Raw genomic sequence first — 17,694 nt, 5'->3', positions numbered from 1 at the left:
AAATTTAATCATATGTCATGTATTATGCCTTTCACGCCACAGATCAATGCTCGTTTTACAGTCTGTCATCGTAAATTGTATAGTAACTTATAATTAACATTAAAGGGGGGGTGGAATGCTGTTAATCTTGAGTACCTATAGAGTAGTACTGCATCCTTCATAACTCCAAAAAGTCTTTAGTTTTATTATATTCATAAGAGAAAGATAGTCTGTACCGATTTTTCCCGGAAAAACACGACCGACTGGAGGTGTGACGTGTGGGCGGAGCTAAGGAATCACGAGCGCCAGTAGGCTTTTGCGTTGATAGCGTTTGGAAGCTGTGACATTACCGTGAGGAAAACAACATCCAAAACAAACCATGGCTAACAGTCAGATTCAGCCGTTTATTTATGATCCAGGATCAGATCCCGAGGCTGAAACTGAACGAGAGCAGCAGCAGCAACAACTCGCTCCGAGTGGGGCTTGAACCCGGGTCTCCGGCATGGGAGGGGACGCACTAACAAGAAGGCAGAGATATTTGAAGCAGTTTTACTCACCACCTGCGGTTCCAACACACGATCGTGACCCTTTTTCGTTGGGATTGCATCATCCTTAAGAAATAAACGATGGCAAATCCGTCGTCAAACTGGGCCTTGTTTGTAAAACAAGCATCTTCGAAATGCAGGGAACAAACACAAACACTTGCACAACTCTGTTGATGCTCTGTAAAAAATAAACTCCATCCACTGGTCCCTTAATGCTGTTTTTTTTTTTTTTGGTAATCTGTGCAGGGTTGTCTTGCCCTGGCAACCAAAAACACACTTATTTTGTGGCATTTTGCGACGCTCTCGCTCTGATCAGTGAATGTCTGTGTTCTCAGTGCTCTGCTATACGGGAGCGCGCTCTTCCGGCAGACGTGCCTCAGGACCCATATAAGGAAATTCCGCTCCATCTAACGTCACACAGAGCCATACTCGAAAAAAAACTTTCCGAAACTTCTGACAAAGCGGAAGGAGTATTTTTGGAACAGAAATACTCCTTCAAACGTACAACTTAATTTTTGAAACTTTGTCCATGTTTAGCATGGGAATCCAACTCTTTAACAGTGTAAAAAACTCAGTATGCATGAAATAGCATTTCACCCCCCCACCCCCCACCCCCCCACCCCCCTTAATTGAACACTATTTGGCAATACAATTGCATTTAATATAATGTTAAACCATTTAAACATTTTTCATATATGGTAAGGTATCTTAGTAAACCAATTAACTGTTTTTTTCCTGTAGCATTTTCATATCTTTATTTTCTGTAAAAATTACAAATATTATTTTTTTACAATGTTACTATAGGTATACTATACTATGCCTTATTATACTGTTCTACTATACCATACTATACTGTGCTATTCTATACTGTAGCCTTGCTCTGTTCTGTACTGCACAATTTTGTTTTCTGTTTTTCGTTTTCTTTTTACAATGAATGTTAAATGGGTTTAGTGTTGTTTTGGACAAGACTGATTTAAAAACATCCATAGCCTCAATAATATATTATATTAATCATAAATATGCACATATACGATTAATATTAATCTCACTGTACTGTATATTATACTAGTCTGTACATTTACATAAGATCAGTTCACTGGACCAGCTAATACACACGTGCATTTTATAGTAAACTATCAGGCAGTGTTCCTGTCTAAAAGGTGATTGGTCCCTTTTATTCCTATAGCTTTCAAGTGATTCTAATCTTTCATCATTCATACTATTAAACACCACTCTACCATTCACAGAACGCTGCTCCAAAAAATGGATTGTCTCTTAGTGAGCATAAGCTTATTTCAAACTGATTCCATTGTTTCTTGATGATGCTTTGTATCTCTCAGCCTTTAAGTAAGTCTTTGTTGATTATAATACTATTTAAAACCTCTCTCTCAGTGAGATGACGTAAATTAATTACATCTCAATAAAGCTTCATTTTTTATGTCAGGCCTGAGGGCTTGTTCAGAGGAAAAACATTCATAATTTTGCAGGTGAACAATAAACCTCTGTTGATTTTGTTTGCAAAGGGTGTGTAAGGAACAGCCACACAGAAATTATTGCATACACAGGATTTTCCTTGTTGTAGATTGTAAGAAGTGTGTGTAAGGCTGAAATTAAAAAGATTGCTTCTTCCTCAGACTTCCATGTCTGTACTTTGAACAATAAGACAGTGAGGCCCTAATGAAGACACCAGGCATGAGCAGCAACTGTAGCAACAATATCCATTCACCCAGCCAGAGTATTCTAGAGCTCCGGAAAGTCAGGAGTCTTCAGGCATTCATTTGTAACTGCAGGCTGTAGAAAAACTGGGTGATGTGAGTTCCACTTAAAAGAAGAGAGGGTTTTGCTCTCACTAGTGTATTTAAAAACATTTACATTTGAGACCAAGTGGTTTCAAACACACACACACACACACACCTTTAAACTTTGTGTTTCAAATCAAAACTTAATGCTTGTGCTCATAGACATCTTTAAAACACAATGAAGATATTTTTTTAATGAAATATGCAGTATCCGTCCCTCCATAAATAACATTTATATTTATATTCACATATAAATATTGATCAACACACATAAATAGGGTGTCTCTTAAGAAGACGTGTATTAAAATGTTAAATTCATTATTTTTACTATGTCTTTATCAATTTTTTGAAGCATCAAAGTTTTGATGGAATGGACTTTTAATTAGAGGGGCTTATTAAAAATGAAAATGATGATAAAACGACTTTGGGGTTGGGTCATTTTTAGGTAAACTGTCTCTTTAAAAATGGTTTTAAAATATTTAAATCGGTTTTATGGAACGATACAACTGGAAAACCTTGCTAAGTTTAAGGAAGAACACTCAGAAACCAATATGCTGATCTAAAGAACATGGAAAGCTGTGTGCATCCCAAAAATGAAAATATGCTCAATTCATTCATCAGAATTCTTAAAAGTGTATAACATATCTTCAGTGGATCATAAAGGATTCGATGTCAGTGATGTCAATTGGTTGAATCCCTGAATTATGGTTCATTTAGTAATGACATGAAATTTAAATGAGATATGAAAATTATATGAAAATTTTCCTCACACAAATCAGTTTAAGATTAAGAGTGTGTAAGTCTTGCATACTACTCGTTGTATGGTGAATGGTTCTTATATTCTCTCCATTTTTATATGATTGATTGATTGATTGATATGGAAAGTTCAGCATGTGATCTACAGAAGAAAGTAAGTCATATAGGTTTGGAACATTCAAGAACTACCCAACTAGGAACTTTTCGAAGAACTACATACTGTAGTAAACTCAAAACCCAAGAAAAAATGGTTCGTAGAAGAAGTTTCTTTGCTGGCCCCAAGATTCTGCCTTTATTTCCTAGTGCATAGAAATGCTAGCAAGCATTGCACAGCAAGAATTGGAACAGCTGGTTTCATGTTACAATAAAAGAAACATATTTAATGCGCCTTCCACCTTTCCTGCATTAATTACCACTGAAGTCTCTCATAATATATCCTAAATCAATCAGAGAATAGTGCAAGCAGACAGAGAGTCAGTAATGCTGCGACTGAAAAGACTGAAGTGAATATTTGTAAGCTGATAAGCCTCTTCCTCCTCCCTCCCTCTCTCTCTCTCTCTCTCTCTCTCTCTCTCTCTCTCACACACACACAGCAGAAAGGATACAACATTAAGCAGCAGAGTGTGAAAAATGGGAAACACCTGAATGGAGTGGGTAAGTCTACACTTACGCATCCTTGAGAACAATGAAAGCCACCCAACAGCCTTGCAGAGGAACAATGCCACGGCTCATTCTGTTCCACGCGAATGTCTTTGACCTTGTTTCTTGACACGTCACGACTCACCACTGGGTCTAAAAGACTTGTGAAGTTTCCTGACATAAAATAACAATAATGGCTTTTAAACGTCTTATGTCCCGCTGACCTTCAAAAGATTCAAAAACTGTCATCACTTGATCTAGAAGCAAAGACAAGAAACCTCAAACTTGCTGTATTTATATGCAGTAGAACAGTGATTATGTCCAATTCTTGTATAGTGCTTTTCATAATACACATTGTTCCAAACCAGCTTTACAGAAAAGCATTGTTATTGCATAGGATAGTTGTATAGTTGAATTTAGCAATTTATAGGTGAGTGATAAAATAGTTCATTTTTAGGATTCAAACAATCAAACAGTTGAGATATGCCATATGGTACTGTATAATACATCGTTCTACACAAGTATCTATATGCAAAGAGCTGGGCGATTATATAGTAACATTTTTACCAATAAATATATAAATAAAATATAATTTATAGCAAAAATAACTATTTTGTAAAACAATTTTACACTGATAATATGAAGTCATACCATTATATACAATTTTGTCAATATCATAGTGCCATTTTTGTCTTGTATAACTAAAAATACCCACAGAAGCCCTATTTCCAGAGGGAAAAAAATAGTAATTCTGCCTATACACAAGTTTGGACGAGCCTGGCCTGATGATCATGTCTAGAGATGTTGTTTTATTGTATACAGTGTACAATCTTGAATATAGACATGAACATTGTGTGATTGTAAGACAATTTCTGTATGTGTATTTCTTTGAAATTGCTCAGTCTCAGTTTATGAAGGATGAAAGCCTCTTGGTAGACTAATGGTTAATGTGAGATTTAGGAGAAGTGAAACAGAGAGAGATTAAGCCCCCCACTAATCCTATCAGACTCCTGAGAAAGTGAGAGAGAGAGATATGTGAAAAATAAAGTTGGGAGGAGCAGGAGGGGTGTGGTTTCAAAGCTCAGTGGTCACATGACTGTTTACACTGTGAGAGAGGAGGCATGTGGGTGAAGCACGACAGAAACTCAGGAGAAACGGCCCTCACATAAACATGTAGGAAATCGTACACACATGTATATGCAAAGACGGGCAGCAGCGGGATGGACCAGAGAGTTGCACACAGTTTTTACCCCCCTGAGGGCCAGCCCAGCAGACCCAGAGATGTGCTTGTTAAGTCAGGTAAGACAGAATCAACAGACTGCAACTGAGATTATAGGATGCTGATGTAATGTGCTATGCAGTGAAACTTTGCAAGATAGAATTCAATGGTATTATTAGTAACCAAGGATAAGAACAGAAATATTAGAATGTTTTTCACACGTCTTAGAAAACATTTATTGAGTTGTCACCTAAATGAGTTTATTTCTAATATATATATATATATATATATATATATATATATATATATATGTATGTATGTATGTATGTATGTATTTAATCACCCTACCCAAAAAAACAAATGCTGCTTTGAGACAGAAGTTCTTGATTTCAGAGTTAAATGTAGTTAACTGAGTTTTTTTAGAACAAGCTTCTGTAGTAAATAAAACACAAACTAAGTAAAAAGAATGTGACAAAAGGCACTTGAACAAATCAGTTCAGTAAGAAACAGGGAGCCATGCTTGCTCTGGCATAGTGCCCAACTTGTTCCTCATGGCATTCTGCTGCACAGTGAGGCAATAGACTTCAAAAACTCTTCGGTAGCCATTAGAAAGTCACCATTTGTCAATTTTAGCATATACATTTGTCTGTTGGTAATAAAGATGTAGCAATTGTGTTAGTAACAGAGTATAAGCCAATTTCCTTGCATCTTAGGGACAATCATCTTTCACAATGTTGTTGTTAGAATGTTTTGCCAGCAGTATCTTGCTGTGTGTTTATTTTAGCTGAAAAGTGCAATGTCCACATTGTATTTCTGCCTCACTATGATTGACACCACTAAGCCCTGACTTGTGTGTTTGAACAGTTATCCTAAATCCTCCATCTCTGAATACCCAGCTTTTAAACAAACACACCTTTCACCAATATATCGCAAATTAAATCTTAAAGGTATATTCACCAAAACGGAATATTCTGTCATCCTTTACTCAGTCAAACTTTTGGTTTGTTTCTTCTATCAATCTTGCAAACCACATTAATTAATCTATTTATTCATACATTTATTAATTTCTGTCTGTCTTTGTGAGTGTTCTACAGAATAAAGAAATAAATACCACAATAAAAATGTATGACTATTCGATTCTATTCTAATATAGGTGCATTTACCAAAAAAAAAAAAAATAAATAAATAATAATAATAATTCAAGCTACACAATTGAACTTGAAAAATATTGAAAAATATTTGTGAAACACTCATGTTAGTTATAAAAAATCGGTGTTATTATGGTATTATTACTCTGTTATTGCCCATAGAGATTTCTGCAATGCTTTTTGCCGGGAAACTTTATAATGCAAATTCCCTGTTTGAGAGCTCTGCCTAAATTTTATGGCTTGCCAAGGACCAGTATTCAGTGGGGATTATGGGAAATAGCACTACACTCCACACACACACACACACACACACCCATGGAAAAAAGAGATCCCAGGGAATCCTCGGAGAATGCTGACATCGTCATGACAACTGTCAGCATTCTGTTTGTGTACAATACATTCTGAGAACAATCTTCTCATATAACAGAGGATTTTTATATAAACATAAAAATGGTCTTTTAAATGGTGAATGCCTGGGACTCAACAGGACAATGTATTCAGTGAAGCAGAGGAATTTAATCTATCCTACCTAATATGAAGTCAGCATACTTTAGTTTTCTTTTTCAAAATGGAGACAAAAGGTTTCATGATACTGGAAAATGTGCATAGATAATATGATGAAATATATATGTGAATCGGAGGGGACTTCATACTACATACTTCTTACTTCATACTTCATACTTCAATCAATCAATAAATGAATCAATCAATCAATGTCACATTCTTTGTAGGCCCGCAGTATCACTGAAACACAGTCCTGTACTTTATTGTAGGGGTTAACATATCTTGTCCCTCAAAGCTTATTAGCACACTTTCTAAATATAACAGGTCTACTTAATCACTTTTGGTTATGCTGAGTATATAAGGAAACATCTGCCGTTGTCCCACACAAACAGACACCACACAAATCGAATTGACCTCACTGTTTATCATCTGCAATTCTTGGAAATGGGCTCAGATCTGATCAGCAGAAGCCCATGACTTCCCCGTCTGTGTACCTCCTGGGTTTGTGGGGGATGTTGATAAATACATTATGCCCATAATAGAAGGATATTCGCTTTCAGAGCAGACACAGTCCACCCTCTGCTGCTCTTCACCATGTTACTGATCTCTAATCAATGAGATCAAGGACAGTCTTCAAGAGCGGCATATTATAGCAGTACAAAACGTGTGTGTATAATGTATAAGTACTTTTATCTCATATTGAATTCTATCTGTAAGCTCTGAACTACCATACAAAAATCATTTGTATTTCATAACCATGGTTCAACGGTCTCCCTTCATATAATAATAATGTTGGCCAATGGCCACACATGCTCACACAGTTTACTCAGTTAAGAGCAAGCAGACATGAAATAAACATTTTCTACTGGTTACTGGCTTTAACCCTGGTGACTATATATTACTTAACTCCCATTTTTACAGACACACTTATGATATGTAGCCTCTGTTGTTTTTAAATGAACATATTATTATTGTTATTAAAAAATAAATAGATATTTATCTTATACATATTGCATTTTATTAGTTTATAGCCTTATAAAATGTCTGACCCGCTTGTTATGACACTCTCTATGTCCAACAAATGATCATGGATTCATAATCCTTATAAACATTAAATGTCTGTTTTTTTATGGATTAGCAATATTCAGTATGAACAGAATAAGATCCATAACAGTTATGTCATGTCACAGATTTACTTGATCTTTATCTTCCTGATGAATATGGCATTTTCATGTCAATATTTTATTTATCTCTCAAACAGCCATTTTAAGAGAAATTACCAATGTTAAGTACAGTTATATTCATACCTAGATTTTTTTTACATTTTCTGAAAGAATATGTGCTGTTTGGCCCCATATAATTTACTGCCACAGTGTATTGTTGGTTACTCTGTTGAGCAGCACATTGCTCAGTAGTTTCTGGGCTTTTCTAGATGGTTAAGTTGCCTACTGGCCTGAATCAAAAAAACCTCTATGATAGTTTGGTAGAAATAATTGTCTGCTGTATTGTCTTACTTTTCCACCGTTTTATCATCTGCCAGGTCAAAAAAAAAAAAAAAAAAAAAAAAAAATATATATATATATATATATATATATATATATATATATATATATATATATATATATATATATATATATATATATATATATATATATATATTATATATATATATATATATATATATATATTTTTTTTTTTTTTTTTTTTTTTTTTTAAGTAACCTTAAGTCCAATAACACATATTTTTAACAAGCTGCATATTTTTGAGCTATCATTAATATCCATAGCATAAAATATGGGTCAAAGTATAGTACTTAGATGGTTTGCTCCCTTAACAGTGATATAATAAACCAAGAATAAAAAAATATTTAGAAATTTGGTGTGAACTTATTAACCTCTGATACTAAACCCTGGGCCACACATACTTTCACCTGCATGAATTCCCTTCACTATCCTGTCATCATCATCATCATCATCATCTTATTCCTGTCCTCTTCTCATGCACTCAGATTGAGAAGTGCTAAGAATCGGGCTCAGCTTTTTTAATATTGAATGGTGGAGACTGTCTCTGGTTCTCTGGTTCCTCCTCCAAGCGTAACATTGTTCTAAGCAAGGTTCAATGCATATGTTACCTGATCGGATGTCCCTTTTGAACGGATCACTGCACTTTTAATTTGCCCTATCCTTAGAAGTTTTTCTACCCATGATCCAGTTTGTCCTTATAGTGGTGATGAAGTTCAAACATGTCAAAACCAGTACTATTTCATAACATCTCTATGTCACAGTTTACTGTAGGACAATCAAAAAAAAAAAAAAGGTTATACTGAGAATAGTAATGTGAATTATGGAGAAATATGCATAATTGTCATACAATCATTTTAAAATACTACAACAAAAACAAATCTTAATGGTCCTAAATTAAGGATTTATTTTCAGCAAAATGGATTTAATTAATTAATTAATTTATTTATTTTGCTGAAAATGCCTGTTATTTGCCTATTATTTATTACATTTCTCTGGATTAAAAAACACAATTATATATATATATACAGTACTACATACAGTACACCAGTTGTACTGAACATATTATAAGAACTATATTAAAATTATCATTATGGTCAGAAATATGCAGTTATTGTACATCAATGCTTTGTCTGTGTGTCATGGTTAGAGGTTAGGTTTTGTAAAAAAAAATAAAAAAAACACCTTCTCTACGCTGGACGTGAGGTAAAGAATTTCTGCCCAAGGAGGAACATAAACACTCTGCATGTCCACCTGTTCCCTTCAGGAAACCTGCTTCAGCTCACATGGAACCATTTAAACTGGAGCGGAGACGAGCTGTATGTAGTCGTGTAAATGTAAATGCTGGTCCTCTGATGTGGGTTGTTTATGATGCACTATCCCACTTCCTACTGTTTATTATGTTCTCCTTTTGCGTCATTCTTTGCTTTTCTGCTCCCGGTAAAAAAGTAAAAAAGTAAAAAGGGGAAAAAAAGCTACTTCCTTCCTCTCACATTGTTTTCTCTCTGTCTTCAGCCTCAGCATATGCAGATATACAATGGGAACAGTCTCATCAGCCGAGAAACCCGGACAGGGATCCATTTGACTACCCTCATCGTGAGATCCCCCCGTTGCCCAGTTATGCTCCTGAACCTGATTACATGACAAGGGATGAAGATCTCATCAAGCCTAAAAAGCTGATGAATCCAGTGAAAGCCTCTAAAAGCCACCAGGAACTTCATAGAGAGCTGCTTATGAACCATAAACGGTATGAGGATACACAAGTATACAATACATAAACAATATGGCAAGGATGTCAAATCCAGTGCAAAGTATCCGTGATGGCTTCTGGGATCACACTTCAATCTAACAATGAGTCCAAAATAGACTGATTGGCGTTTCCTTGTTAAGTTTGAATTTATGCATTTAGCAGACGCTTTTATCCAAAGCAACTCACAGTGCATTCAGGCTATCAAATTTACATATCATGTGTTCCCGGGGGAATCGAACCCCCAACTTTGCGCTTGCTTGCTTGCGCAGTGCTCTACCAGTTGAGCTACAGGAACACTTGTGAACCTTGTTCACGTTCCTTTGAAATTCATACACTGTAAGTCCCTGTAAATCTCAGCTAAATGACAAATAATACTCATACAGAGTGAGCAACACTTTTTAAAATGTTTCTGAGGGTAGGCGATGTATACAGACCTTCAATACCAACTTCAATACCTGAGCAAGATATTTAACCCCAGGTTGCAGTCTCTGTAATAAGTGTGTTGTAAGTCCTATCAACCAATCAAGGCTTAGGAGTAAGGGTTATAGATTTAGAGACAGCATCAGAATTTGAAGAACAATTGTACATCTCACATTTCCTTCTGATTCTGAATCTCTTTAAGCTAGTTTTGCAGTGAAGGACTGTGTTTGTTTGACAGGGCAAACATGTTGATCCAGGAATCATGGTCACCCCTCTGCCGCTTAATTTCTCAGCACATCTGGACTGGTTGTGGTTGATATTTTGAACAATTATGATACTATAAACAAATCTTAATATGTCATCACAAATGTACTAAATGCCTTTTCATGTATGCAATTAATACATTTATGCCTCAAAAAGTTCCTTAGCAACAATGAATAATTGCAATAAGCGAAAGAATAATAAACTCAAGTCTCGTGAATTGGAAAGCCTTCAGTTTCCCTCAAGTCCCATGCTCTCAGTGTTACTGGTTTGATTAGATTTGTGCAGTTGCTTGGTAGCAGCACATTGCAATGCCACCCCCTACTTCTGTAATACCAGTAAATGTGGTAAAGGTGAACCCACTCTTTCTGTCTGAGCAAAGGTGTCTAAAGCCCTCAGGAGTGGGCAATAGAAGCAACTTTATTCTTACCTCTCCCTCCATTCCTTTCTTTTTAACTAGACACTTAAAGAGGTCTAGAATCTAAAGAACACAAGTCTCAGCCAATGAAGACCAATTAAAGATATAGCGTTCACATCCCACTCAGGTTCTGTCTTGTGTCACACAATGGACATGGCACTTTGGCACTTATCTAAAGTGTATATGTTTCCTATTTAAAACTTTACTCTTCTGTAGTTATGCTACGTAATATCACTGCCCTGCTGCACCCGTGGTATGGCAGAAAAGTTCCACAATTATTACGCCGGAATCCAGATATAGTTCCTAGCCATATTGGCCTAAAAACTTTTTACAACAGTCTTAGTACATGGTGTAACTATAGAAGTGTTGAGTTTTAAACAGGAAAAATATCGAAGCTCTTCAGTCATTTCTGAGCGAGATGCTAATGGTCTAATCAGATTCAATGATCTATGCTAAGCTAAAGCTAAAGTGCTACTGCCAGACCCTGAGATCAGCTGAATGGATTCAAAAATGCTAAAACTCAACTGTTTAACTCTAGGGGAGTTGGAAAATGAGCCTATTTTCAAAATATTGGAAATTTATGTATTCTTATTGTAAATGTTTACATGACCATTTAGAGTGTAAACATTTTTGCAATAAAGCTAGCTAGAAATATGTAGAATATGTAGTTGTTTATCAAAACCATTTGATGTACTTATCAAAATAACCTGAATGTCTTCTATGTCATAGTTACAATCTCAGAACTCATAAGTAGGAACTTTGCAGTTCAACTTAACTGTGGAATATCATCCTGCAGTTCTCAGTTGGGGGCCATGCACATGAACTGTACCATTTGGAACAGGGCCTATGGCTCATCTTCACCAAACGTTAGTGGGAATACTCATGTATCATTCCAAGTGGAAACTACACATTGGTAGAAGAGATGTTCTTTACCTTCTCAAGAGTAGCTCGGATGCAATTAACCTATTTTAATTAAGAGTAGCTTGTCATTCTACAGTTTCATACTTCCCCAACACATTAAACAAGGCTGGAGCTAAATTCTGTGGGAAGGTGCTGAGACTAATACGAACCAATGTAGTTGCAGACAGCATGAATGGAGGGCCTATTTATTAGATCTTTCATTACAAATTAGAAGTCATTGTTTGTGTGGGTACATTAATTAGAGTTTGCCCTCTGTACCAATATGAAACACTTTAAACCATAGAGATCTTACAAGTCAATCTGTAGAGTACATTACAAGAGACAGAAATGGTTGTGGATCTCACATGAGCACAGATAAGACTGGGCATTCAATATAGCACAGCACTCTCTGTGCCACTGTTCTCAAACTTTTACCAGTGATGTCACAGAACTCTTTATTAAAAGAGCTACACGAAACACTGACAGCATCACTCAGGAAAGTGATGCTAAAAGAAGACACCAAAGGGGAAACAAATTTGGCTCAGATATCCCTGTCATCCAAGATAGGGGAAAAAGACACCATCTATGGATCATTTCAGGAATGGGTCAATGCCAGCGGTCTGAGCAAGGTTCAGCAAGTGGCTATTCATAGCTAAGAGCTGAAATAGGACTAAAGACTGGCATGTTATTATTATGAGGGCTTTCAGGAGCTGTCCGGGGGCTGATGTCTCTCTTGTTACCTTCATTAAATGGCCCTTGTGTTTATTTGTTGTTGTCTGGCTGTCTCTTCAGTTTGAAGGACACAATATAAATTAGCAAGGACACTAATTGGACCTCCCACATGTGCTGAACTCCACTCACACACTTCATTTCCCTCCTCTCAGCACCTTGGTGCAACCTCCCTGCGGAGAGAATAAGCTCACATGTAATTTAATTATCAGTCTGTCCATATGTGTGTGTGTGTGTGTGTGTGTTTGTGTGTATGTGTGTGTGCATATGTCTATAATGGCACTGGAGTTAATAATTATCACTCATGTTAGCAGCAGCTTGGCAGATTGAGAAGAGTCATGAGAGTGTATGCAGTGTTGGTAACAGATGGAAGACTCATCAGATATATTCAGTTAAACTGCACTTAAACAAACAATGACACAATTTATATGTCAGGGCTGTCAAACTGAGTCCAGTATCAATGGGATTGGCCTCAACCATGACTAAGATGGGAAGTCAAAAAACTGGCAGCATAGGTTAGAACAACAGGAAACTAATGGGTATTCTGCATCATATAGAAGCACATTTTACAATCAACACATTCCTACATATTTTCACAGGATGTATTATAACATATTTCCGGAAATTAATTATATTTTCTTTTTCATGCATTCACACATCTTTATCTAATTTGGGGGTGGGGGTAAACAAATAAGTCAATACTGCCACCTGCTGGATTACTGATGGACTGCATCAACTAATGATGTACTGTTTGTTCTCTATTCTATTCTACTCTATTCTAATACATGCTGTTATATACATTACTTTTATGTTGTACAACAACATATTTACTTGGTTATATATATATATATATATATATATATATATATATATATATATATATATATATATATATATATATATATATATATATATATATTTTTTTTTATTTATTTTTTTTTTTTTTTTTTTTTTTTTTTTTTACTCAGAGGTTTTGGTGTGGAGAATAAGCCAGAATTGCAACGTGTGTTGGAGCAAAAGAAAAGAGAGCAGGCAACTAAACAGAGAAAGCAGGAGGAGGAGGCCAGGAGGAAAATATCTCCATTGGAACATGAACTTCTCAAGAGACACCAGAAACTAGAGGAGGTACCGTAGAAATCATGCATTCATACAGTGTATGATTACTGTAACTATCACTATAAATATTTTCCTGTTTGACACTGTAAAGCTGGCTTGGCACATCTATATTGTATAACGTGTTATATAAATAAAAGTGACGTGACTTGACAGTGTGTGATGCGGTACGGTCCAGAACTAATCCTAACATAGTAAACACTATTTGTTATGGTTAGATATACCCTGTTCATCTGCAAACCACCAACCAAATATTCATCAAATCTATCTTTCTTTCTACCTTAGCTGGAGAAGGAGCAGACAAGACTGGGAGATAGCAACTGCAGCGCTCCAGAGTTCATAAAAGTGAAGGAGAACCTGAGACGGACATCATTTACAAGTTCTGGAGAGAAGGAGGTGTAGGGGTGTAAACAAAGACTGGAACCATGTGTGTTTGTGCACAGCCGGTAACAGAGACCTGCTGCAGCTCCTAAACACCACTCACACGTCTACACTTCTCTACTTCCTGTCTCACACTCACAACACCCTCACCTCTCGCTGTAGCAGGTTCAGAGAAGGCAGAGAGAAGGACAAGACCCAAAGAGCCTCTGCTACACTTTCACATCATGAGGAGGTTGACACTTAAGAGGTTTCAAGAGACTGCAACGAGAAAAAGAGTGTTGTTGTTTGTCTTTTTCTTCTGCTATGGGTAAAAGATTAACTGCCCAGGTTGCTTATCAGTTTGTGCATCCATGAACGGACAGCTATGTTCTGGTTCTGTCACATTCAATGAAAATGTGAAAACAAGGCACAGGGCAAGGTTTCAGAGTGAACAAACAGTCTATTGCTCTATAAATGTTAAGCAGAACATTTATAAGGCAGCAATTAGAGAAACATATCAGTATTATAAACAAATTATTGCTTATCAAACCGCCAAATATTTTGATCATTGCCTACTTTTAACATTGTCTCTTATAATTAAGAATCAGCACTTGTCACTTTTAAATGAGAATATAACAAATATTATTCTTTTCAGCTTTCGTCACCGTTAATTTGCAGCATAACTCTGAGACAGTGCAAGAAAAAAAATGAATTTTACTCCTCAGAAAAAAAATGTATGTTAAAATGTAAAATTTTACTTAAAACAAAAAATAAAAAATAGAAACATTAGATTAGATTAGATTTAGAATAGATTCAACTTTATTGTCATTGTACATGTGGGTACAAGGCAATGAAATATAGTACAGGGGAAGAAAAGATACAGCATAACATTAGAAAAGAGAGGATAAAAAAACAACATCCAGACTAAGCTCCTTTGGGAGCACAGTGTGAGAAGAGGAAAACGGCGGCAAAAGTGGCGAAGGCGAGGGATAGGGGGTGGGGGTTGTATGCATATCTGTATATAAGTGCGTATGTGTGTGTGTGTGTGTGTGTGTGTGTGTGTGTGTGTGTGTGTGTGTGTGTGTGTATGTATGTATGTAATGTATTGATCATCGCCACAATGATGGCTAAAATGAACTAAAATGGCTGTTTACTTGAAATTAACCATTTGATTTGAGGATTTCAGGTTTAACCATGTGTAAAAATAAGGAAGTTTATTGTGCTTACAGTGCCTTTGTTAATGTAATACAACAGGATGGGCTGTCTGATGTGATTCAGTGTGTGTTGCACAGACCATATTTGAAAGCAAAACAAAAAACTTAACATGCACTATAGATTAAAACCAGTTTCAGAACTAAAATATATGTTAGTAGTGATTCTGAGTCTCTCACATTCAGTCATCCTCACATTATTATTTTTTTTTTATTTATTTTTTTCCTCTGGGGTCGTTTAAAGCATAATGTAACATTTAAATAATATGTATTTTTTACCTTTTCTGGCTTCTAAAGCCTTGGGATAATACAACAACCAATGATTAACTTTAGCAATGTTAATGCTATTGCAGTCAAAATAATAAAACAAATATAAGAGTAGGCTGTTTACATTTTTGTAGCTTTAGTCATTACCTTTTGATTGTTATAAACCATGAAGTTACAAAATAAAGAAAAAGTACACACGCTTCATATCAATAAAGATATTAATGGTACTTTTTATTTTGTGTCCCTTTTTTTGGTCATAGGAATTAGTTGGAATTCATTCATTCAAATTAATATAAGACATTCTGCTTTTGTAAAACAAACTTGCATAGAAAACCATTTGATTCATCTACATACTGTACACCAACAATTTAACAATAAGCTATAGCCCCTTTGCACATGAAGTCACCCTCTACTCTCCAGTACTTGTGTCTGGCAAGCCAAACGAGTACGAGTTCGTGTTCGTTTGTGTAATAAAGTGTTTTTTTTGTTTTGTTTTGTTTTTTACTTCTAAGCACAGTGCAGTGTTAATGGTCAAACTGTGTATTTGCTAGGGGTGTAACGGTTCACAAAATTCACGGTTCGGTTCAATACGATACACTGATGTCACGGTTCGGTTCGGTTCGGTACGTTTTAGATACATCAAAATGTAAAAACATCTCAACTTTTCAGAATGCCGCAAGCGCACCGTGGGTCATGTGACAAGAACTAACCAATCAGCTTCATCCTTTCCCGTAACAACATTGAAAGCTCAGCGAAGATGAAGGAACAGCTGATCATAGTTGTATATGGATTGCAATTTTGAAATAAATTTAGTAGCAGAGCTACTGCAAGCGATTTTTAGAGCTGCAAATCCATTTATCCTTCGCTGAAATTTCCGCGTCTCATGGAGAGAGCACGTCATTGTTGCTTAGCAAAGACAGACGCCTCAGGGGAGCAACTGCCCGAGCGCTTTGGAAAGGAGGAGAAAGCGGCGCGACTAGCGCTTTCCACGCATTTTTAGGCATGATATGTGAACTACCCCTAAGGCGCTCGCTCACTCAGCACGCGCTGAAGGCTCGTTGCAAAATGTCCAATGCATTTAACAGACCAGAAATAGAAGATCCTCCGATAACCAACAGGTCTGGTGTTTGGGTGCACTTTGGATTCCCTGTAAGTCTGTACCGACCGGCTGGGGGCGTGACATGTGGGCGGAGCTAAAGAATCACGAGCGCCAGTAAGCTTTTGCATTGAGAGCGTTTGGAAGCTGTGATATTACCGTGAGGAAAAAAACATCATCCGAAACAAACCATGGCTAACAGTCAGATTCAGCCCCCCCCCCCCCTTTAAGTAGATGCATTACAAGTGAAGTGGCGTGATAATACAGGAGGCCATGGCCTGGGGCAGGGGCGCAGATGGAATTTTTTAACTGGGGGGGGACCAAGCTGTCCAGCAGTCAATTTTTTTCAGTCTAGAAAAATCACCAGCTCAGTCATAGACAAGGTCTTTATTTTTTGTAACAATTCAAAAAAAAACTTTCTTATATTCTAGATTTATTGCACACAATCTGAAATATTTCAAAAAAAAAAATTTAATTCTCATGGTTACAACTTACATCTTAAGAAAATAAAACATTTTATATTCTATTTTGAGGTTGATTAGTTTGGTAAATTTTGAGTATAAATACAGGGAACCTCCTGGGCTAGTTTAGAACATGCAACCACAAATATGGGAAAGACTACTGACTTGACAGTTGTCCAGAAGAAGTTCATCAACACCCTTCACAAGGAGGGTCAGCCTCAGAAGGTCCTTGCTGAAAGGGCTGGCTGTTCACAGAGTGCTGTATCAAAATATATTAATAGAAAGTTGACTGGAAGTAAAAGGTGTGGTAGGAAAAGGTGCACAAGCAACAGGCATTACCACAGCCTTGGGAAGATTATCATGAAAAGCTGACTGAAGAACTTGGGAGTGTCACAAGGAGTGGACTGAAGCTGGAGTCGGCGCATCAAGAGTCACCACACTCAGACGTCTTCAGGAAAAGGGCTACAGCTGTCACATGCCTAGAACCAAGACAGTCCTGAACCAAAGAATAACGTCTGAAGCATTTCACCAGGTGTAAGGAGAACAAGAACTGGACTGTTGCTCAGTGGTCCACAGTCCTCTTTTCAGATGAAAGTAAA

General features: G+C 36.5%; 1 protein-coding gene across 1 annotated transcript; it reads left to right on the top strand.

The window, feature by feature from the left end:
* The first annotated feature begins 4,810 nt into the window (after positions 1-4,810).
* Positions 4,811-15,764, top strand: LOC113055119 (protein FAM107B-like). Its single transcript, XM_026221118.1, has 4 exons — positions 4,811-5,017; positions 9,625-9,856; positions 13,556-13,712; positions 13,986-15,764. The coding sequence occupies exons 1-4, from the start codon at positions 4,939-4,941 to the stop codon at positions 14,100-14,102; spliced, it is 585 nt and encodes a 194-aa protein (XP_026076903.1). The 5' UTR covers positions 4,811-4,938; the 3' UTR covers positions 14,103-15,764.
* The last annotated feature ends 1,930 nt before the right edge of the window (positions 15,765-17,694 follow it).

The sequence above is a fragment of the Carassius auratus genome, chromosome 36 (genome assembly GCF_003368295.1).
Source record: "Carassius auratus strain Wakin chromosome 36, ASM336829v1, whole genome shotgun sequence".
Lineage (NCBI taxonomy): Eukaryota > Metazoa > Chordata > Actinopteri > Cypriniformes > Cyprinidae > Carassius > Carassius auratus.
The sequence above is the reverse complement of the archived record's forward strand: the minus strand, read 5'-3'. Positions and strand labels throughout refer to the sequence as shown.

What these genes read in the sequence shown, in the direction of transcription:
- LOC113055119 (XM_026221118.1), top strand. Translation starts at nt 4,939, where the DNA reads ATGGACCAGAGAGTTGCACACAGTTTTTACCCCCCTGAGGGCCAGCCC. An exon ending in CTGCTTATGAACCATAAACG is followed by an intron (nt 9,857 to 13,555) that starts GTATGAGGATAC and finishes TTTTTTACTCAG; the next exon opens with AGGTTTTGGTGTGGAGAATA. An exon ending in GACACCAGAAACTAGAGGAG is followed by an intron (nt 13,713 to 13,985) that starts GTACCGTAGAAA and finishes TTTCTACCTTAG; the next exon opens with CTGGAGAAGGAGCAGACAAG.